This window comes from Protomyctophum bolini (genome assembly GCF_963924005.1).
Source record: "Protomyctophum bolini genome assembly, chromosome: 15".
NCBI lineage: Eukaryota > Metazoa > Chordata > Actinopteri > Myctophiformes > Myctophidae > Protomyctophum > Protomyctophum bolini.
This window is the reverse complement of record NC_137876.1, coordinates 16140003-16164278: the sequence shown is the minus strand read 5'-3', so window position 1 is coordinate 16164278 and position 24276 is coordinate 16140003. Positions and strand designations below refer to the sequence as shown.

Genomic DNA, 24276 nt, shown 5'->3' with positions numbered 1-24276 from the left:
TGCTGTGTGATGACTAGACATAAATAGACTCTTATGAATATAAATTAATCTCAATGTCATTCACCTGTGTGATTCCCATATACGTAGCTGCACATTCCTCCAAAGCAACTACTCCGTTTTGAATCTCATTCAAGATGGTGTCCAGACTGTGTATTACCCGTTGTAAACATAATCAGCACATTAACATGTATCTGAAAACATTTTAGGTTAGAAATTAGCAACTTGGTAACAGACATTGTGCACATTATTGGCCGTCTCTCAATCCCTTGGGCAGCGTGTGGCTGCAGGCTACAAACACTAGCACTGTGAGTGAGATTCCACCGTGACATCCCTTCTGATTGGTTGCGAGGCCATTTCAGACTGAAACTTAAATAAATAAATGCATGTTCCACAGAGAGCAGTGAGGCACCCGGGAACGTATATCAGGCTTGAGTGGGTGTTTTAACCCATAGACATAGTGTCGCAAACTAATGCAAGCATAAACAAGTGTTTCGGTTCTCTCGAGGGTTAAAGATAGAGTGAAAAGAGACTCGAGGCCTTTAAAACCCCCCCCTTTTTTTTGCAAAAGCCACATTGACCTTACCTTACCTTACCTTAAATGTCTGCTCGAAGCCCCTTTATCACCAGACTGGATGGCAGCCATTCTGTGGGACTCCCTGTATCTCCAGGACCAGATTTACTGTCTTTATCACAGTAACAGTCGGTGGACAAAGAAGTACTCAACTCTTCCAGTGCTTGAGTCGAAGTATATACATACTATGCCTCAATTAACACTCAGCTGTAAGTGCAAATTGCTCCTTCAAATGTAGACTCTAGTCTAGTTAAAGCACTGCTAAAGTAGTACTTTTGGAGTTTTCAAATATAGGCTACATATTGCAAATCACATTTTAGTTTTAACAATGCAATGAAATGTAGTGGGAGGGGGGGGGGGGGGGGATTTTCCAAAATTAGAAATAATCATGAAAGCAGCAGATATAAAAGTGTGTTGCATCGTGGCACGTTATTGAGCTTGGATCTGTACACTATTTGAAATGAGGCTTAAGTGGTCTATTCTTTTTGAGTGGCACAAACATATACTCAAGGAATTTAATTAGGCGCGGTGCTAAAGTAAATGTACTTTGTTATACCGCCATTCTGTGGTATTGCTTGTCTCCGGGGCCGGATTAACTCTGTTTCTGTAAGCCTTGGCTATTTTTGACAGCTCACAGAAGTCTGAAGATATGCTGAGTGGTGTTACAGCGCTGAGGGACACATGACTGAAGGCTCCTGGCAAACTAGGGCCGAGTGTGATGCAACCGGGGGCCAATTTCTAAAAGCTGTGCCTCTCGGGCCAATTCCATATGGATATAGTAGCACTGAAATTTCAATACACTGTAACAATCCTGAGTGAGGGTCTGTTTGGTTCTTTTTTTTAAGTCAAATTGGTGCTCGGGATTTTACTGTGTACAGACTATGCGTTCTTGATTTGAGATACAGTAGTGGAAAAAATAAACAAAAACAAGATGGCATCAAATTGGCTGTATGCTCGCTCTGATTTAGAGTCATTATGGAAAAGATATGTCATAGAGAAGTTGTTCTATATCTCCTGGATCATGGCCACTTGAAAATTATGCTTTCCTACGTATTATCTTTAAAATCAAAGTGTTTTCCCTGTGTGTTGCGCGCACGTGTCCAGAGATAATCTCGCACACCGCTCAATGATCAGCGCTACATTTCTGTCGACAACACAGGTGTTGAAGGGTTCAAACTAATAATCTTGGTTCATCTCAGGTCACTTACATCCAAAGACGACAAGTGCCTCTGTCTTGTTGTTTAGAGTTTGTGACATTATTGTCATATACTGTATGTTCTCTCACCTGGCAACCGTGACTTCATTAACACTAGCATTAACACTACAGCACTGCTGTAACCTACGCCAAGTCACTTTCCCGGGAAGGAGCCCCCACCCGGTGAACCTCCCTCGTCCTCCCACCCAACACTCCTTGCTGACAGGTGCAGCCCCTCCAGCTCGTTATCGCATCACCCTCCCCGGTCTCACTCCCAGACACCGTGGTGGCGGACAGCTATACTTTGCCACTGCGCAAACCGAGCGCATGATCATAATTGTCTTAATAAACTCACACCTTCACCTTTTGTGGAAACGTTATGCATTTCTTTCCATTACACAGCGCAACCTCTCGACCAGCCTGAACCCCAAACCTCCCCCCCTGCTAGCATCGATTGAACAGTAATTACCATAATGGGTCGGTGTGGGCCATTAATCCAGAATGGGTGTGCTCGACAGTGGATGCCAAGTACCTCATCTCATCACTGTCCTTTCTGAAGTAATGGACATGCTATAGATTTAGTGTTAAACCACTACCTAGTAACTCTTGAGGACCCCCTATGGGTACCGGACCCCCTGTAGAAGAACCATACCCTATATTTGGGCGGGGTCCACCTGGGATTTATGCGGGGTCCGTTCCTTTTTCCGCCTCTACACCAAACCATGATCTAGTCCACAACAACACACTGTAGATGTGCCATTTTTGTCAAATGATTACAAGGATGCAACTGTTATTAAGATCTTCTTGAACTTGATTTAGTTCATCTTTCTGTGCAGGTACACAATGTCCTGAAATGCCCTGAAACGTGTTGCAGGTCCATTTGTACTCTCTCAGAATTGAATGAATAATTTGTTACAGCGTAACGATCCTTTACGATCCTTTTCATCACTTGCACCTTTAAGTTGGTCACTTAGGAGTTTTGTTTATAATCCTGTCTTCAGCCTGCGGTATTCCTTTGGCAGTCTGCAGGTTTCATTGACCTTGAGAGTTGATGACAGAGAGAGCTTACGCCAAAGTGTGTGTGTGTGTGGTGCGCTCGTGCAACTTTGCGACTGCGTGTGTGTGTGTGCCTGCGTGCGTTTCCCCACAATTGAACTCAGCAAGGTTCAAACAGCATCCCCATCATCTACTCCTGACTATCTTCATGATGCACCTGTCTTTTCACACAGGGACTCTCTTTTGTTTGTGAACTGCATTGACTTTGGTTGTATTTTACAATATACAATACAATATTACATCTGTTAAGACACTGTAGTGAAAATATAATCTACAAGCTGTCACGATGTGTTGTGAGCTTGTGAATTTTTGGGTCCCGGGAGGACATTTTATCTTCTGGGCCGATGCCCATTGGGAACGTATGCCTCTCCAGTTAATTTTACCAATAAACACTTGAACCCTATATTGTCGCTGTCGGGCAGAAACCTCTTCTCTCCATGTTCTTCTAACCTCATTTGATAGGTACAGAAAACACTGCGGAGCAGGCAGGCTGTGCTTCGTTACTTAACAAGGTAGCTGTTTATATGAAGCGCCAGACAGCTCTCTTTTAATGTGAATGGCAGGCCTTGACTGGCCACTTAACGTACCGCGGTACCAGACATATTGCCGGTGGGCCGACCTGTTGAAAGTGGTGCTATTAAGGGCTTATGTATTTCAAGTATGTGCCTCGACCGGAGTATTTGTGTGCTGGTTGTGGTGGGCCAGTCGGGGGAAAATTCCACGAAAATGCCAGGGCCGAATCTTTGTCTCAGTCCAGCCCTGGGGCTCCTCATAATATGGCTATAATGCAATTATTTCATTGCATTGTAGTGACTCGTGACTCAAGTGGACTCGGTGGGGGAGGGGTCCTGAGTCCCTTGGTTCAGAAACGGAGTCAAGACATAGTCAAATTATGGCCAAGACCGAGTAAATATGGATTTGAGACCGGACTCGAGACCCAAGAGAGACTCGTGTACTACAACACTACTCGCAACGCGGCGCAAAGCGACATGTTTTGAGCTTGTTGATCTGCTATGTTTGCTATTTTTTTATTTGAATCCTGAAAAGTAACAGAGGCAATATGCTTTGTTGGCCGGTTGGGGGACACCCTACCAGCCCCCACCCCCCTCGTACCTTTCTTGCTTTCATATTTTGTTCCGTAAAAAACGAGGGGTCATTACAGAAGTACCATTGTGAACGAATAATGTGCATTCTACACCAGAAAGCAGCATTGAACCGTATAGTCACTGTCTTGCTCCTAGTATAGTGTATGAATGGAATATTACCTCCTGCCTTCATGTTGGTCACATTATTTATTTGGTTTGCAGTTTTCATTGGCAATTCACCTTGGGAGAGATTATAGGACAGAGAGCCTATACTCACACCAAAGAAGACACTGTCTAGCCCATTTAGGGCGGGAACCCCTTTTGGTGTTTTAAGCATTACGTTATACTTTAGCTATTGAAAAAGTGGCGCGCTACAAGCTTGTAGGTCTGCTATTTTTGAAAAATCGTGAAAATGCAGCACAAATCTTTGAAATGAACATATATTCTTTCAACATATATTCTTATATTTCGACGTCAGGTCAAAATGCGTTAGTCTCTGGTGTGTGTGTGTGTGTCCTTGTGTTTCACCACAATTGACCCCATCAGTGTTCATATACATCATCGCCATCTACACCGACTATCTTTATGTTGCACCCGTGTCTTCTCACACTATAGCACTCTGTTGTTTGAGAGCCCCATGCACTTTGAGAGGGTCGTATTTTAACCACCTGTGAGGTTGACCCGTTAACCTTTAGCCTAACCCCTACGATTGATTTAGTATAGAATGGGATTAAATGAACGCTGGTGCTTTTTGTTACAGCGTACCCGTGTATCCTTTTCATCTCTGGCACCTTTACGCTGGTCACTGTGGGTTTTTGTTTGTAAGTCTTCCTATACTTCCGGGCCCCTTCCCTATACTTCCTTGTTACCGATACTAATTAAGGCTCTGTTCTCAAACGTTTTAATTTCAAGGACCCTGCACGGCTGCACGTAACCCTTACAGGTCCATTTGGTTCCATTTGTACACTCTCAGAGTATGGCTTTAATCACAACAAGTCGACTGTTCAACTAGTCGACTAGTAAATCCACTAGTTGACCTCATTGGTACTAGTTGACTAGTACCAACACGTTTTTGTAGTCCTCAAGATCAGCTAGATTATAGTTATAGTCACCATATAATAATAATATAGTCATGTACACAGTTTTTTCTTGTTTGGGCTCGTTCCTAGTTTCTAAAGTGTAAACTCGTCGCTTGTTTAGGCTTGCTTTCAATTGTTTAAAACAGTGGTTCTCAAACATTTTCATGTCAAGGATCCCCAGATTGGTATGTAGGCTATTATGTATACCTGTAAATATCTATACACCAGGGACCCCGGAACCAGTTTTGTGTTCATTTCGAGATTTGTTTTGAAAGTATCAAATCTACATCTATGACGTGTTGTGAGCTTGCAGATCGTCCATTTCAATACTCAATAGGCCTAAGTAAGTAGCCTTGCCGAGCCATGAGGCCCATAGGGCAGGAGCCTATCTCCTGTTTCTGTAGCGTGAGGCAGCTTGATGTACAAGTACACCCCCTGTCGCAGGGACTTACCCCCAATCCAACCCTTGATGCTGAGTGTCAAGCAGGGAGGCACTGGGTCCCATTTTTAGAGTCTTTGGTATGACCCGGCCGGGGATCGAACCCCGACCTCCCAGTCTCAGGGCGGACACTCTAACCACCACAAGGCCACTGAGCTGGTATCAAAACTCAATAGACCTACTCTTGGCTTAAAGTACTTGTGTGGCCTATTATGTAGTCACTTCTTTTGGACTTGTTTTCATAGACCTGGTCGCTTATTTCAATGTGTCCATTTTTCAGGACGGTCTTTGCCTGACTCACACCTTCGCAAAAGAATGATGTATGCTTGTTGTATGAGATGTTGTATGATGCAAGCTCGCAATGCATTTCCAATGGGAGTCACATGGTTTGACACAACATTTGTGTTGTGGGAGGGGGGCAGTCGAAACACAGCCGAAAGCCATACAACACAAATGTTGTGTCATGTGACTTCCATTGGAAATGCATTGGGGCAAGATGTATCACACCCTTTGTATACATCTAGCATGCATCAATGTTGTATGCTAGATCGAAAGGTGTGAGTCGGGCCTTAGACTTTGAGTCAGTCAGGCGAGTGGAGGTGCAGAAGGAGGAGTAGAGCAGACCTTCACTCTGAGGATTGTTGCTCCAATATGTCTTTGTTTATGTTGCCACACTGACATGGAACTCCTGGTGGACTTTCGCTCGCTTCCCACTTCTACCTTCCGGCTGTGTTTGCCTGGCATCTCTTCTTCCCTTTCATCCTCGCTGCCACAGTGCCATAACACACAGTGGAAACCCGCTCTGAGCTGTTTTCTCTCTCTCTCTATCTCTCTCTCTCTCTCTCTCTCTCTATTTTCCGCCGCGCACGCAAAACAATTTGCTCAGCATAAACATGCAAGACAATGGCTGGTGTATACATCTGTGGGTGTGACTCAGCTGAAAAATACTATACAAAGGCTAATGCTGACGCCTAGAGTGATTCAAATTTTGTTCTGTTTGCAAAGGTTGTGTAAAAAAAGACAAAAAAAAAGGCAAACCGTAAATCTAAATGGTGCTCTCTAACAGTTGTGTCTGTTAAGTGCATGTTGCAATTAGGGTCTTTTGTACTTTGGCTGGCAAAATTATAATGGACTAGAAGTATGTGAAAAATACATTATATTAGGCAGTGAAAATGTCACTGAAACAGATGCAGCGTCCACAAAATATGTCAGAAATGCTGATCGCGTCAACACATAAAAGCCAAGTATATTTTGTTGACCGGAGTTCCCCAGGGGCCTGTAGCCTACTTGATGCCCTCCTATCTTCCCTCTACACCAAATATCTTCATGGAAAGTAGTCGACCTACAATAGATCTGTAATTTCTTGCAGAATGACGACGTCAATTCTGGTTACAAGAACAGTCAAACGGCGACTCACATGTTGCGCAAGGGTGCCATCTGTCGTAAACCACTGACAATTGACATTCTTGTGTTTGGCACTCAGAGTTTAAGAAAAGGAAACTATGCAAGGCACCAACCAACCTTATCATCAGGAGCAATTTAGGGGTTCAGACTAGAGTCTTGCCCAAGGCCACTTGGACACTAACTCTGGGGGAGCCCGGGATCGAACTGGGAAGCTTCCGGTTCCCAAGCGCCCGCTCTACCCCTGAACCACTGCCGTGCACGTTAAAGGACGACTTCACCCATGTTCAACCTATCTTCATATAATTGGTCCTCACCAGTGCTCATTATAATATGGTACCATTTTTGTCTACCCCGTCTCTAGAGGGCTGTGGACAGTTCAGAAACCCGCCTACCAGTGACATCATGGATGGGGAATCCAAGCTAATCGATTATATTAGAAACTGCAGGCTTCCTATTCCTGGACAGTTATCATGCTGTATGTTCTCGTGTTAATACAAAATAAGTATAACATTTAGAAATCTGTTTCTCCCCCCCCCCCCTTTTTTAACCTGTCTAATGATGTCACTGGTACGCATGTTTCTGAAGTGACCTATGAGACACAGACAGAGTAGATTTTCTTTAACCATTATGCCATGGGCATACTGTGAAGAACAAGACGATACAAAATAAATGACAGTAAACCACATACACAAAAAACAAGCACTCCACTATCTTTCCCCTAGAGTACAAATGACCTTCTATAGAAGCCATATGTAGCATCAATCGGTCAAGAACGCAACATGGCATCCTGGATCATGTCACCTCAACAAACCCAGAGATTTGTGGCATAACAACGTCTAACAGACCCCCAGTCCTCCTTGGCCTTTCCTTGTTCCTCCAATCAGGCCGACTGAGTGATGGCAACACAGATAGCCAATCATTCAAATGTAACCCATTTAGTTTGGGGAAGTGGCAATCATTCAGCGGGGCCTTGTCAGGCCGTTCAATCTTATCTCCAGTTCTCACTGACGTACTGGCCCGCATGCCTGTTTGGTCCGCATGCCTGTTTGGTTGCATGCTATTTGACTGTCAAAATCAATGTGGCTTAGAGGGAGACACTCTCAATAGCTAAGCCTCCAACACACACACGCCGCACGCGTACACACACACACACACACACACACACACACACACACACACACACACACACACACACACACATACACACTGTGACTGTATTTATTTATTGCATTACTATACTTGCGAGGACGTCATTTTAAGACGGTGTTTGCCCGATGTACAAGCTCGCAACAAGTTGAGAGCTTGCAGATCTGCTATCTCTTGGCGCGTGGCACCGGCATACAACTATAACAACGCATAACTGCACCACCTGCCCCATATAAAGCCTAACCTCGAAATCTTCTGATCCTAACCTTAACCCCAACTTCAAATATTTTCTCATTTATAAGCACAACGCTTAAACACAACCACAACCACAAAACAATTAACCATTCCTCTTGTGACGACCAGGAAAATGGTCCTCACAGTCATAGTACCTACTCGTGGGGACATTTAGCCCTCATAACTATAGTAGGCCTAATTCACCAAGTACTGTACACACATACAGTATGAGGGGTACAGTATGTAATTCATTCTGGCACTCACTCACATACAGTACATACAGTCTCCTTTCACATTCATGCTTTTTCACACTGCACTCATACATTCACGCACGCACGCACACACACACACCACACACACACCTTTTCCACCCCCCCCCTCAATTCGATGTGATTAAAGATCCCACAAGCCGGGGAGCTTTGATCAAAGCCGATGAGAATGTAACTGGTGTTGTAAGGATTTCATTACCATGTTGAATCTATGGCTGAGCGGAAGACTCAGACCTTTCGGCGTAATCTAAAGCCTTTTTTTTCCTTCTCCCCCCCATTTTGCCGCTGTCGGGCAGAAAGCTCTCATCTCCATATTTCAACTATTAACGTCCTCCTTCATCACACAAGACTGTCGCACAAAAGTTGTGCAAATGACAATTCTACAAGCTCAACCTGCGACGCGTTGTGCAATTGTAGATCGGCTATTTTTTTTAATGTATAATAATAAATATCGAATGGTTTTTGGACAGTACTAGGTTTTTCCGGCCCGATTTCATGCACTCAGCATTGAGGGGCTGTGTTGATGCCATGCCTGCCTGTAATGTCATTCTGTCAATATGGTACACACCAAGCATAGCAAAAAAATAGAGTAAAAGTTCAAAAGTCTATGGATAGACATGGCATGCTGTAGTTTGTATATGTTCATGATTATTATTTTTATATTGTTTGTAGACTTTTGGTCCTAGATTACTGAGGCACTATACACTGCGTCTGCATTTAATGTATGCTTATTGTAAATCGCTCTGCTAAATGTTTAACTTCTATTGGCATCGCTTGTAGATCGGAAGATTTTGGTGGTTATGTTTTGTAATAATCTAAATCTACAAACTAACTAGTAACTAAAGCTGTAAAATAATTGTAGTCGGGTAAAAGTACAACATTTGTCTTTGAGATGTAGTGGAGTAGAAGTATTTTTTTGGGAAATTGGAAATACTCAAGTAAAGTACAAATACCTCAAAATTGCACTTGAACAACCATTCGCAGTTTACTGTCACATCACAGTTTACTGTCACATCACAGTTTACTGTCACATCACAGTTTACTGTCACATCACAAGGTTGCAGATGTAAAAGTGAACTGATGTTCTGCTTACAAAGCTCCCACTGATTTGTGCTTACAAAACATTCACAAGTACAGAGAAAGAAGCCAGGGAAAATAAGTCGGATGACTGGACGACAGTATCAAATATACATAAGGTGCATGCTCAAACAAAATGACATACATATGCAGAACATCACAGTTTCTTTCACAGTCATGTAAGAGACTTTGCTTAGCAGCAGCTAGTCACAGTCTGAGTATCCTGTGCAAGTGAGAGACATACTAACATCAATGAAAGCTGTTCGTGCAGTGGAATGTGTTTTATATCTTCTTTTTCTTTTGGCTAATGAGCTCTATGCACAGCAGCCATATTTGGAAAGAAATTGCGCCTCGTCCTTATACTTCCTTCACAGGTTTTACCAATTATACTAATTGGGCTCTGTTCCATTTAGTGTGTGGTTCTCAAACATTTAAATGTCAAGGACTTACGTACACACTACACAACAAATCAACCCTTAGACCGGTCCATTTGGTTTAATGTGTACACTCTCAGAGTTGCACACCTTTAAGGGACATTTGGAACCACCTCAAGGAACCATGCATGAGGGTCTCTGGACCACACTTTGTGTGTTTCCATTCCATGAGCCAACATGCACAATATCAGCACACTGACTCTGTTTGACCAGGATGGAACAGACCCTTAATTTGTACCATTGGTAAGGACGTTCATAGTTATAGTTATCATATTAGCTGCACAAATAAGGACTGCTGTGTGCAACACAGATCATTTGTTTACAAGTACTTTTAATGCATGTGCATACAGTATGTTACAGTAATGATGCTTATTACCAATGAGGCTGACATTGTGACAGATCAGCAGCCTGATCGTTGACAAAAGGAGTGGGGACATTAATGTAACCATTTAAGCCCCGCCTATACATATGCTAGCTCCATCATATACAACAAATCAAAAGCAGAGATGCTTGGATCCCCCCCCCGGCATTTGATACGTAGGTATCAATGTGGTGTGGGCTTTTAGTTGTGTATGGCATAGAGCCCCAAAACGTTATACAGTTATGTATGCATTTGGCATACATAACTGTACAATCTGAAATTACACAAGCTCTATACACAATGCAATGCCGATGTACAATATATAGGGTTACAGTCGTAGTCGTCTTTTTTCTGTCAAGGACAACTTTGAGAACCACTTTACATAGAAGTTTACAAACACTGATGCCATAATGATATTCTATAAACACATCGTGTGTGACTAGTGGGAAGAGCTCGGGAACAATTGGTTTAGTCGAGAATTAGTATGCACCACTTTCTTTTATTTTTTTACTTTTTTTGTTTCAACCACTGATTCCAATGGGTAGAGCTAATGAGAGAGATCCCTTTAAAAGGCTACCATCCGAGCGTTATCTTGTTAAATATTGTCTACTGCTGTGTCGAGGAGGGGAAGGAGGGGATTTGACAATCTGGAGCCAGGCCTTCAAAGTGGAGTTTCATGGCAATTATCATTTAACTATAGCTCTGTCTGCCTGCCTTTGTAGTATGAAACAGGCTTATAACATTGAGATGCAGTACATGAGGGAACATCAACTGTATTACCAGATATGGCATATATGAACATTATGTGAGCAATATTTAAAGGATTAAAACAAAAGAAACGTAAAGTTTACTAACTTGGAAATCCTCTTGCATACGATGTGAAATAATAAGCCGTTGAGATGTATTAAATCCAGTGATCTAAGACAGAGAAATATTTTCTTTCATATTATCTACAGAAAAAATACAAAGGAGAATAATGTCTTCCTTCAAGAGAACGGAGTGCTTTTAAGCCATTTGGTAAATGGGGAAATATGCTAAATGTGGATGTGAGCCGTTTCTGACGAGCTATGAATCACACTCTTGCAATGCATGTCAAAGCTGTTAAAACAATACATGCACACGCATATGCACACGCACACGCACAGTTCACACTTGCATATAAATGGAGTATAAAGCCTAATTTATTAGAAGAAACATGTGAATGATGTGGCTTGACTTTGGAACTATACTTCACGTGGCCAGCCTGCGATGTCGATCATATGTTCATGAAGTACTGTATAGAGGGTATGCGTGTGACATCATCAAACCCGGAAGTTATGCAGGAACGCCTATACCGAGTGGCAAAAAACTACTTTCTGGTCTTGACAGCCCATACATCCGAACAGAGAAGTTGTATTTGATCGCATTAAATGACGATAGACGACATTAAACAAATCAATCAACTCCATATATGGGCACAAAAGGGCACATGCCAATATATGGGTGATTTACTGATGGCATCCGCACCCCACATATATGGGAATGAAAGGGACAAGGACTGACGGATGAAGAGAGATCCAATATATGGGCAATAATTGGGCATATTTATCGGCGGTACGAGGTGTGATGTCAGCGTAGCGGCCCAAAGCTAGTACTGTATATGAACTATTATTATACTGTATACCCCGCACAGTACTCCGTACGCCGAGTTTGAAGTTGATCGATCGGGTAGTGGCACACCCACGCACATACAGTATATGGAGGCTACATTGTGTACACTGCATTTCTAGTAGGATAGGTCATGTGCAACGGCATCATATGAACTCGGCTTTTGGTAGAGAAAGCAACAGGCTGCTTGTCTGTCTGTCTGTTTAGACACCGTCTTACAGCAGACTTGTATGTACCTGTACAGTATGTATGTATGTATGTAAGTAAGTTGGAACGACCGGTTCAGGAGCCTACAGTATATGTGCTATTTCTGCAGCGTGAGACGGCATGATGTACAAGTCTACCCCCTGGACATGCGCACTATCCCAAACCCTAACCTCACAGGAAGCCATGGATGATTTGTAACCCGCAGCACAGGTCGGACTAACTCGGTCTGACTTAAGGGCAGTCCACAGTCCAACCCTTGATGCTGAGTGCCAAGCAGGGAGGTTAGCATTTTGATAGTCTTTCGGTATGCCGGGCAATATGACTCGTTCAGGGTTTGAACACTGACCTCCCAATCTCAGGGCGGATACTCTACCCACAAGGCCTAAAGTCAAAGTGTGGATAGTTTTCTTCCCCTGTCATTTTGTTTGCCTGCCTTCCAGCATTATTTACCACGGAGAACACGATACGTAGCAGTTGTTTCACTTGATGGATAACGCTCACAGCTAATGCAAACCAGAAACCACAAAACAAGTCAACCTTAATGCTGTTAGGACTTGAAGAATCCCACGTCCACAGACACACACACTTGCACTAGCATGCATGCCCGCACACACGGACGCACACGCACAACACACGACCCATGCACAAATGAAAGGAATACATTAGCCAGAAACAGAGCTAGCTCTCTGAGGGGGCGGCAGAAATTAATAGCATTCTGAAATGAGCGTGATCAATTGGAAAGCAAAGATTAGTTGGCCCATCCAGCATGGTTTGCCTTCATTTTGTTCATGTCTTTTTTAGTGAGAGGGCCAGCAACATGGGACGACTCTCTTCAGCTATACCAAACGGTGAGGGGTCAAAAAGAAGCCCAGGCCAACAACCATAAAAGGAATCATTATCGGCCCTGTTCGGATAAGTGGCGCGCGTGCGATTCCCGCATGAGATTTCATCATTACATTTTTTTTATCTCCGTTTTAATGTATTTACATCGGGGATGGCGCAGGCCTCGCGTGGGACACCATTAATACGGTTTAAAATGTTAGAGTGATGCGCTCCAGCAGTCCCGACCGCGAGTGCCGCTGCTCAATTCATCATCTCGCTTCACGAGCCAGTGCACAGAAATAATGTGATGAAACAGGAACTCGTCTCTGTCAGGCGGAGACCGCATACGTCCAAAACTGTTACTTTTCAGGATTTCAAATTCTAAAGCAAGTAGCAGATCCACAAGCTCGAAACTTTGGAGCTCGTGCATCTGCTAGGTTTGCTTTGGTCTGATGTACGTACGCTGTAGAGTGTAGAATGATCAAGTAGGGCGTTAATTTACAAAATGAAACGCAAAAAGTTAAAATACGGTATGGAGATAAGACAATGAAATATTGCACGTAGTAACTCGTGTGCGGTCCTGAACCCACGATGTGAGATGTCAGAGATAGCAGTCGAGTGCACAGTGATTACTGTAGATCAGATAAGCGTAACGGTGTTCACTTTATTAGCCCATGCATGAGTCACGACAGCTAAAGCATAATGCATGATAAGTCAGTGTCTTGACTTTTTAACACTTGCTTAAATTACAGCTTCATGCTGTTTGGCAAAACCTATTACAAATTCCTCAGTTCACATGAGTGCCATAGTTCCTTTATAATTACACACCTTTTTAGATAAAAAAAGATCGAGGCCTCATACCTACCCCCTATCACCCACAGGTAAAACATGAGAGTAATCAGAGTAATCTTTTTTCCACATGTTATATCAGATGAGACACGATAGGCGCATGCGGGCATGTAATAAGGATGGCGACGGAAATTTAAGTTGAAATCCATGACTTTGTTTTGTGAACAATAGGTAGAGTCTGTTGGAACTATATAACCAACACAGATGCAGTGGTCGGAGGTGGGTTTCCCTGCTCTTCTATCCAGACATTTGAAACATTTGGATCATAGGAACTCCGTTAGTTGAATGAAACTCAAAGGGGAATAACGTGCTTCCCCAGACATGCCCTCGATTGTACTGTAGCTCAACAGTAAAAACGTGGAAAAATTACTCGGCGTGGCTCTAAAAAAACCTGCACCAATTACATTCCCGGCTGGGCCTGTTTCATTCCGATTTACTGCCGGTTTACGGAGAAGGGACTCCTCTCAATTTGGCCCTCAGCTGAGCCATCTCTGCAACACAACTGGTATGTTTATTACGCAGCCGGGCAAATAATTTCAAGGTTATTGAGGAGACAGTGGCAGCCCTTATCTGGGGCTTCATTTCCTCCCTATTATGGGATATGGCAGGGAGTGGGTCCCACAACGCTCGGTACGCACCCCCTCTCCCAAGCCCGTCTGATGGTGTATCGTGATGCTATAATATATCCTCCCATCTGTGCAACACCTTTCATATCATCGCTGGCAGGCTGAAACCTCTTATCTCTATAGGTTTGTGGATTGTTTTATTTTTTTGTTTGTTTGTATATGAACGCCCTTGAACGCCAATTGATTATACTACAGCGTCACACAAAAGCTAACATACAAAATAGAAGATCTGCCAGTGCGAAACGCTGGCAGCTTTGCATTTTCTTTTCTTTTTTTATCTTTTTTTTAAACATTTTTGCTGTTATGGAATTTGAATCCTGAAAAGTAGGCCTAACAGTTTTGGACATGTGAGGTTTCCACCCGATGGAGACGCTACTACAGCCTATACTGCAGGCCATGGGTGGATGAAGTGGTGCGGAGCGGTGGAAGCAATGACAGAGAGAGAGAGAGAGGGAAGAGAGTGAGATGAGTGTCTGGATGGAGAGGGAGGGAGAAAGATAAGGAAGAGGAGAAACGGATGAGGTGTGTGTGTGTGTGTGTGTGTGGGGAGAGGGGTGGCAAGAGGGGGCGAGAGTGGAAAGCAACAGGAAAAGGCCTACAGAAAGATTGCGAGGGGAGGTTTGAAGGTCCACCGAGCTGCAGTGAGGACGTTGGGGAAATCAGTGGAGCTCGCAGCCTGTGCGTGTGTGTGTTTGTTTTCCTCATGCGCCTCGCACAACTCTTAACCAAGATAAGACACGGAATAAAGCTGAGCTCTTTTGTTTGTTTTGTTTGTTCACAGGAATCCATTGCAGTTGTTGGTTGCTGTGATCGCTTTAATTAGACATATTCCGGCGGATCCTGAATAACAGCTTCTGCTGCTGCTGCTTTCGGATCTTGTTTATGGGAATCCATGGCAATTAACGGTCATTCTTCCAGACAATGAAATGTCTACAATATTGGGAAGGAGCTGAAAATCCATGAAGGGGGAAAAAAAGGTTGCTTATTCAATGCATTGTGCACGGTCGATTTCTGAAACGGCCTAGCTTAGTTAATTCATTCTAATGTGCAGAAATTCCGACAGTTAACAGAGAATGTATTTGGTGTCTGTATCTGTAGCGGTTTTGAAGGAGTCAAGGGATTCATATTCATAGGGCGTTCCACATTCAGGCTATTCAGGCTATTATTATTGTGGTAATTCAACATTACAGTACATCATTAGAAGTACAAGGCATAAAAATGAAATTAAATAGGTGAAAAAAGGGGGTAAAATAAGTGGTTACTCAACAAAAATAAAAAGTACTCGGTACTCTGTATCGGCGAGTACTAAGAAAGTACTCGTACTTGGTCTGAAAAAAATGGTATCGGGACATCTCTAAGTTCAATATGACAAGATACTAATAATAAAACATATATTACTGGATCTAATGAAGTAAAAAGACAAAACATAAAACTATAGATACAGTAAGTCTGCAAGTCATTTTGAGCAGCTACTCTCCACTTGCAGATTTAATGAATTTTTTTGTGTTTCATTTATTTCATTGTTCTTTTGTTTTGTTTGTGTTCTTGTCCTCATCAGTATTCCAACAGCCGCAGGTTTGAAAGATAGCTGATTTAAAACTGAATAAGCATGCCGTGACGCGCTATATGGAATGTTTTATTTGTTGGCTTATCGCTTTTCCCTCAATCACAATGCATTTTCACAAACGTGCGATAAAATGGCTGTATGTGCGCTGATGTTCTGATGCGCTGGCAATGAACAGAGACAATTAAAACCAGGAGAGAGATTGAAAATTGGAGCAGATTGCCTTCGCATTTATGTAAATTAATAATAACACTTGATTTGGGATTGGAAATCGCAGGAACGTGTTTTTCATTTATCTACAGAGGTTAATTTGGTGGATAAACAAGGCTTATTTTATGTTAATGACAATCTGGCCTTTGAGAGACAACAGAAGGGTCCAAAATCTATTTGGAAATTGTCTAAATATCGTTGTATTTTGGTGTGCTAAATGTGATTGCTTGAAAAGGGCATTGTTGTTGATGGCACATAAAGCTGCAGTATCAACTAAGTGCTTGTCATTATAGCATTCAATCTATGAGAGCTGCATGATTATGGGGACACGAATGCATTACAAACATTTTGTGACATTATACTAGCTCTGGTGTGTGTGTGTGTGTGTGTGTGTGTGTGTGTGCGCGCGCACACACAAATAAATGTGAATTGTGTTCATAAAATGCCATTCCCACTGAGGCATTAGCAATTTGCAGGGCCTGCAATCCTTAGTCTTAATTCACCCATTTATAACTGTCAGCGTTAAATTAACAGCGAGGGTTTTTACAGTGTAGTATAACTTGTGGATGGAGGAAAGGGGGGTGGGCCTATACGGACAGGAGGGGAGGGATGAGCAAGAGAGAGAGAGAGAGAGAGAGAGGGATCATTGGTGAGTAGCCTGGAGCAACAGAGAAATCAGCTCAATTTGCTTAATAAAATTAGGGACATGGTTGAAGTACACAAAGCCAGCCAGTCGTCCACAGAGGCAGGCATTCGGCTGCAGGGCTTTCAGGAGGTCTCTCGCACAACGAGAGCTATTAGACCTTATAGTGTGAGGCGTGAATAGACGCGCGCTCTCTCACACACACAGACGCGCACACACACGCACCTGCATGCTTTAAACACGGGCTTAGGTGGCTTAGGTGGTCCTTCGCACCAGCTGTTCACTCCGGAGACAGACCGTCCTGCTCTAAAGAGAACCTACACAAAAGACCCAGGGGGGAGGAGGGGGGCTGGCTGACTAAAACAAACAAACAAACACACACAAACACAAAGGAAGGGATCAGCATGCACCACCATCAGACAGGGAAGGAAGAGGGGGAACCTCCCAAAATAGAGGAGGAGGAAGAGGGGGACCAGGAGGGGGAAGAGGAGGAGGAGGAGGAGGGGGCCCCCTTGGAGTCCCCGGAGTCTCCGCCGCCGGTGTCTCCACCTGAGGTCGCGGTGGAACCCCTGGCGGGCGTCGTTGGCGAGGAGGCGGGGGGCGTACCCCCCCCGCCGCCGCCACGAGTACCTCTCACCCCGTACCCGTACAGCAGCTACAAGGGCCCGTGTCAGCCCAGGCGTCTGCTCCTGGCACTCACCCTCCTCCTGCTCTCTCTCCTTGGCAGCTGGGCCGTGGTCCACCTCACGCTGGGCGCCGGCGGCTCGCCGTTCCGGATATCCACCGCCTACGACCGGCAGCGCGAGGCCCAGGACGCCGCGGCCGCCACCATCGAGCCACGCTTCACCACAAACTGCACTGTGGGTAAGTGGACGAGTTGCGTGCTCTCTCTCCCTCTCTCTCTCTCTCTCTCTGTGCTATTTATGACCCGCTGTGGTCTTTATTTTGTTGATGATTTTGTTGTTGTCGTTTATTTATTTTTGTCGTGGCGACGGTTTGAGAAGAGTTGACCTCCGTGTGGTCATCAGATTAAAAACTGGAGGAAATCTTTGTCATGGGATGTTTTTTCCTTGACCCCACACTTGGGTTCAATCAGTCGCAGTATCTGTTTTCCTCCAGGTCTTTAGCCAAACTTGTTGCTCCTATAAAATAGTGGTTCTCAAATGATGATAGAGTTGAAAGTCCTCTCAGCATTGCTGTAATAGAGTTGAAAGTCCTCTCAGCATTGCTGTAATAGAGTTGAAAGTCCTCTCAGCATTGCTGTAATTCTCCTTCTAAAGCCCGAGTCATATACTAAGAGTCGCTTTGTCATACGACGGGTCTTCAACAGGAGGTCAGAGAGTTACTACAGGGGGGGCCGCCACGTTTTTGGGTGATGGGAACTTTTTTCTTTTTTACATTAAATACTCAATAGTCATCCCTATTCTAGGGATGACCATTTTGCCAAAAATACCAGTTCTACAAGCTCACACTGCACTCCAATGTGTTGTGAGCTTGTAAATAAGTAAATTTTATTTATAAAGTTGGCTATTTTTGACAAAGAGGTTTGGTGTTGACTGTAGCCAAAGAAGGTGAAGTTTACGAAGTGTTGAGGGTTAAAGTGGTTAAAGGTCTGAAAATACACATGTAAATCCAGCATATTAATAGGAAAGAAGATAATGTGTAAACAAACAAACCAACACTGATGATAGTGCTGTCAAACAAGTCTATGAAGCTATGAAATCTATGAAAAACTTTTAAAAAAATGATGCAACACAATTGTTATGAAAAACGTCGACCCTTGTCGTAGATTATCGCTATACATTCTCTGCTAGCGACAGGTGCACGACGTGTCGGCAGGTACATTAAGCATTAGCCACTCACTACTGTGTTGTATGTAGTGTTACACACACGACACTCAGGCCACAAGCAGCATGTTGTGAATCAGGGGGAGAGTGAAACCCGGTCCATGCATGGAAACATGCCCAACAAGGGTTGAGTGAGTTCCCATAACTGGAAATTGCCCGCCCCATAGCTGCATTCTGCAGATTTTAACTCGATTACCGCCCATGTTGTGGAATGAAAAGCTCCGTTTGCGTGACGCTGAAATAGTAACCTTCTCTGTCAACCTTGAGACCTCGCAGAAATTAGATTAATGGGACTGATTGAATTTCCTCGCCGCGCTAGAAGCCGGAAACACAGCCGGCCATTGCCTCATAGACGTCACAAAAATGTGTTGTTATTTAGGAAATATGGATTAAAAACGAGACATGTTTTGTGAAACCTATTGGAAGAATTACGCCTCTATTACTACACCATAGCTGCTACACTTGGGTTGAATTAAAAACAGTTAAATTGTGCCTTATTTACACTTAGTATAGTGTAAGTGTAGCGGCGTCTTATGCCAAAAATAGCAAGTCTACTCTACAAGGTCACAACACGCCTTGTGAGTTGGTACGTAAAGATCTGCTATGTTTGGCAGTGGTGGAATACTATACTGTACTGTACTTAAGTACAGTTTTTAGATATTACTTTACTTGAGTGTTTCCAACGTCAAATGCGTTTATTTCTACTCCACTATACATCTCAGTTCCAAATATTGTACTTTTACTCCACTACATTTACTTGACAGCTTTCACTAGTTACTTTGTAGATTTGGATGGTTATTACAAAATATACATTAGCCACATCAGCCCTATACAGGTACATTTCGGCCATTTGAAAATTGCCGATCTACAAGCCCCTAGATTTGCTATTTTCTGAATAGTTTTATACATTTCAGAACTTTAAATGAGACATTTGGCCCAGACCGACCCACCACAACCAGCGCGCAGATACCGTAGCAGAAACTCTACCGCCCGCTCGGTCGAGGCACACATAAACAAACAAGCCCTAATTTACCACCACTTTTACAGAACAACATAAATGATACAAACCAACAGACAACTACACAACCCTTTGTAGAGGGTTTATTTGTCACTCACTGATACAGGTACAGTGACATTATCATGATGGCACTGGCAGAATGGCCTGCCACCTATTGGCCTGCCTGCCTGTTTTTATTTTATTTTTTTATCATGGTGGCCCCCTACAATATGCCTGGTATGACCTGTGGCCAGTCCAGCCCTGGCCTGCACCATTAGCATAAGACATCCAATGTGCCCTTTTCTTGGGTTTGGGCCCTGGTTTGAAGCATACCGTTAGTAAAGGTTGCCCAGCATGATGTTAGAGTCTGCCAACTCTGCCAACACTTAATTCTGGTTTCATATTGCACATAAAACACAGCAATTTTGTTTATAATGGCTGGATTTGAATGTACATTATTTATGCAAAACTGATGTGCAAAGCCAGACAGATTATTCCGTTTCTGATTCAATTCATAATTGAGGCATTTAAGCAGGCGCTTTTTATCCAGAGCGACTTTCAAAGTGAAGGATCTGGATTAAGCGGCTTGAACTCTTGTCAACCAATAACAGGGTAAACTGTCAAGTAAATAGATTGCCAAGTAAACAGAGAAGTTCTGAGAACAGGTAAACATCAAAGCTAGTATCTGCCTGACTAAATATAATTACCACTAAATAACAAACATGGCTATGACCCAGTGGTGGAAAAAGTATACATTTCTTTATTTAAGTAAAAGTATCAATACCCCAATGTCGAGTAAAAATAAAAGTATGTTAATATAAATACGTGAGTACAAAAGTATTGGCATCAAAATATGCGTACTGATATGCAGAATTGAGAATTCACAAGTTGTCATTATGTGTAAAATGTATTCAAGTCTATTGAAAATAGCCAACGTCTAAATAGGGCTGAAGTGGTCAATGTTTTATAATAATAATTAAAATACAGAGTAGAAGTACAAGTATTGAAAACACTGGCCAGTAAAGTAAAAGTACCTTCAAAGTTGACTTAAGTGCAGTATACTTGCATGCATGTACTTAGTTACTTCCCACCATCAGATTGCATCAATCTATATGGTGCATAGCGGCAGATTAAATGATGACAATGAGGTGTAATATCAATGGATTCCTGGATTCCGGGCACTATAGGGAACAATTCCAGAGCTGATGCGTTTTGGTACGTGGTTTTTGTCAGTGTTTAAAGAAAGTTCAAACACTTCAGTCACATGGTCAAAGCGTGACCAAACCCACCAACAAAAGAAAAGACAATATGGAGTGGACTAAACGTTTGCATGTAGAATATCAATACACGGACGATGTATTACGTGTCGTGTCACAATATGCTTTATTTGACACAAACGTGGTGACAGCAACGGTGAATTTAACCAAATCTTTCCCTCACACTCTTCTGCTAAATCTGCTATTTATTGTGCTTTGCATGTCAGCTCACTGATTGTTCACACGAGGTCGCGGGTGCAGCGAGGTGAGTGAGCAATCCAGTCTTTGTGAACAAAACAAATGCTTTATTCCGGGAGGAACCTTTTTTTCACTTGTGTGTGTGTATGTGTGTGTGTGTGTGTGTGTGTGCAGAAATCAACTATTGAGATCTGCTTGCTATATTTGAAAAGCGTTTACATGTTTAAAGCTATTATGTTCAACAGAGAGAGAGAGAGGATGGGATAATGAGCAATAGATTCATTATGTTGTTGTCGGGCAGAAACCTTGCATCGCCACATTTCAACTGTTTATGCTTTTGTGTAAATGAATGCCCTACTGTGATGAATACTTCATCACAGTAGTGCCACACGAAAGTAGCCAAAGTATAGCCGATCTACAAGCTCACACCGTGTGCCATCGGGGCGTGTTGTGAGCTTGTTGATCGGCCATATTCCCTATTTTAAATGAAGATAAATAAATAAAGGAACGGTTTTAGACATGCAAGGTTTCCACCCGACAGTGGTGAACTCACCATCACTATCGCCTCTGAGAGCTCCTCAAACTAATGTCGTTAGTAACAGCTGCACGACGTACCACACCATAGGATGCATCCTAAGACTCTCTTTGACATCGACAAGCTATAAGCTATATTTTGTACAATTCATTCATGCGTGCACCCTGAAAGACAACCAAACATCGATTGCAAAGTATCCTTGAAGTAGAACCAAGGATGGCTTATACCCTGCATACTAAACTAGCATGCACGTCGGCGTTGAGTTTTCTCTTTTCTGACATAGACACAAGGACAACAACAGTCATCAGTTTGTAGCGTTGACACAGACGCCTAATTCTACGACGACTTTCAATGTGGCTTGGAGCGAGGCGAGGGCGATGACCAGAGGGCGGAGGATTTGCTATTCAGGGGAAAAAATGAACTGATCCTGGCATTTTGCACGGAGCAAACCAGTGGAAAAGGTCATGGTTCGCGCTGTCTCTCCGGCCTCCTCGGGAAAGAAACGCGTCTCAAGGTTGTCTGGAAGGATTTGCTTCTGTGCTTTTGTCAACTTGCTTGTTAGCCAGCGGCCGTCCTTTGGGGTCTTCAGGGGATGGCCATACAGCCTGTACGTGTGTGTGTGGAATAAATTGCATTCGACGCATCTCATGCAGTTTGTGCCGTACCTGTCTAAAATAGCACGTGTTTGGGACGAGGGGAGTGCTCACCGTCCAAGATTTCTATTTTAATCCAGGACAAACAGTCTCGCAAATTGAATTTCCTCTGCTCTCCATTTTATTTTTTATTTTTTTCTACCTCCGCAACAAAGACAGAAATGTTTATGCCTAATGTTTCAGCGTGAAGGAATGAGGAACAAACTATTAGGAGTCACAATTTGTTCGATAATGGTTGAATTTGACGTCTTGAGGACCATTTGAAACCAGTGTTGCCGTGTCTGCTTATTACAACTTACAAGCGACTTTGACCTTGTTTTTGGTAGTTGAGGGTTGCAGTTTAGTTGCCTATTTGGGTCCCTAATGTTGTTTCAACATTTCCGTGTCAAGGACCCCCAAATTGATATGTATAGGCCTATGTCATCACTGTCCACCTGGAAATATGTTGTGCCCCCCACTCCGTACAAGATGTAACATTCCATATTTTTCATCAAGATATCCTTTTATTATAGCAGATCTACAAGCTCACAACGTGTCGTGACACGTCGTGAGCTTGTAGATCTTGCAGATCTGCTATTTTCAAAAAGGCCATGTATGTGCTCGTGTGGCCTATAGTTGCATCTTTCGGGCTTGTTTTCAGAGACCTGGTTGCTTACAATTGTTTCCCTCTCAGAATAATCTGGCAACTCTGCATTTTGTTCAAACGAGTCACCTGCGGGAGAACAATCGGCCTTTTGATGGCGCGTTCGTCACAGCTGCCCTGGCGGCCGGCCGCCATCTGTTAGCAAATCAGCGACACCTGACTGGCCCATTAGATTATCTGATTTGGCTATCGGATATCAGCCGCCGTCGGGTGTAAACCTCGTATATTATGCCCAAATTGTTGTAAAAAAACACAAATATTAATAATAATATCTCAAACTTATATAGCGCTTTTCTGAGTACCCAAAGATGCTTTACATGGCAGGCAAGAGCAAGCAACAAAAATAACAACTTTATTATGGAAAAAGAAACCCACTAAAAGCTAAGGAATAAAAAAAATAAAAACTGTGAAAAGAGTATAGATTATGTAGATCTACCTGACAGCAATGGTATACAAGTGTGTGCGCATGTGCGAGCAAGAGGGAGACAATACCGCCTGCTAATAAAGCTGTTGACGTCTTCACTTGTTCACTTGTTCTGCGCAAAAAGTGTATTGACACTGGTTACAGAGATAAAAAATGATAATGATCTGTTGTGCGCCGGCTACCGCACACACGCACAAACACGCGCACACACACACACAATCCCAGTCCTGTTTGCTTAACTGGCTCCTCCAGCACCCATAGAGCAGTGGTTGCTGCTGCATGGCATTCAATTCATGCAAATCCAATTCAATTCATGCAAATCCAATTCAATTCATGCAAATTCAGCGATGAACAGACTCTAATTGTTCTCAGGTACGGATTGCATCGTGTTTTCTCTCTCTCTCTCTCTCTCTCTCTCTCTCTCTCTCTCTCTCTCTCTCTCTCTCTCTCTCTCTCTCTCTCAGGCCCCAGCAGGGACGAACGAGAACACAGACATCCTGTACTCTCATCAAATGTGTCACCTGGGAGGACCTCACATCGTTGCTGTCTGGCAGAAACCTCTTTTTTTTTTTCTAAATTGACGCTCACAGTGTCACACAAAAGCATCGAATGTACTGTAAGCTCAAAGCACATGCTTTTAAATTTGAGTCGTGAAAAGTAACAGTTTTGGACATTATGAGGTTTCCACCCGACAGACGGCATGCTATACTGTAAACTAGACCCACCGCGCCATACTGTAAACTAGACCCACCACGCCATACTGTAAACTAGACCCACCACGCCATGCTATACTGTAAACTAGACC

The 24276-nt window shown here is 43.2% G+C and overlaps 1 protein-coding gene across 1 annotated transcript in view; it reads left to right on the top strand.

Annotated features, from left to right (window-relative positions):
- The first annotated feature begins 17005 nt into the window (after positions 1–17005).
- The window catches only part of LOC308329316 (ALK tyrosine kinase receptor-like), a 139827-nt gene continuing 132556 nt past the window's right edge, over positions 17006–24276 (top strand). The window contains exon 1 of the mRNA XM_080783561.1: positions 17006–17782. Coding sequence (XP_080639687.1) covers positions 17323–17782 — 460 coding nt within the window. The 5' untranslated portion in view covers positions 17006–17322. The remainder of the gene's footprint in view (positions 17783–24276) is intronic.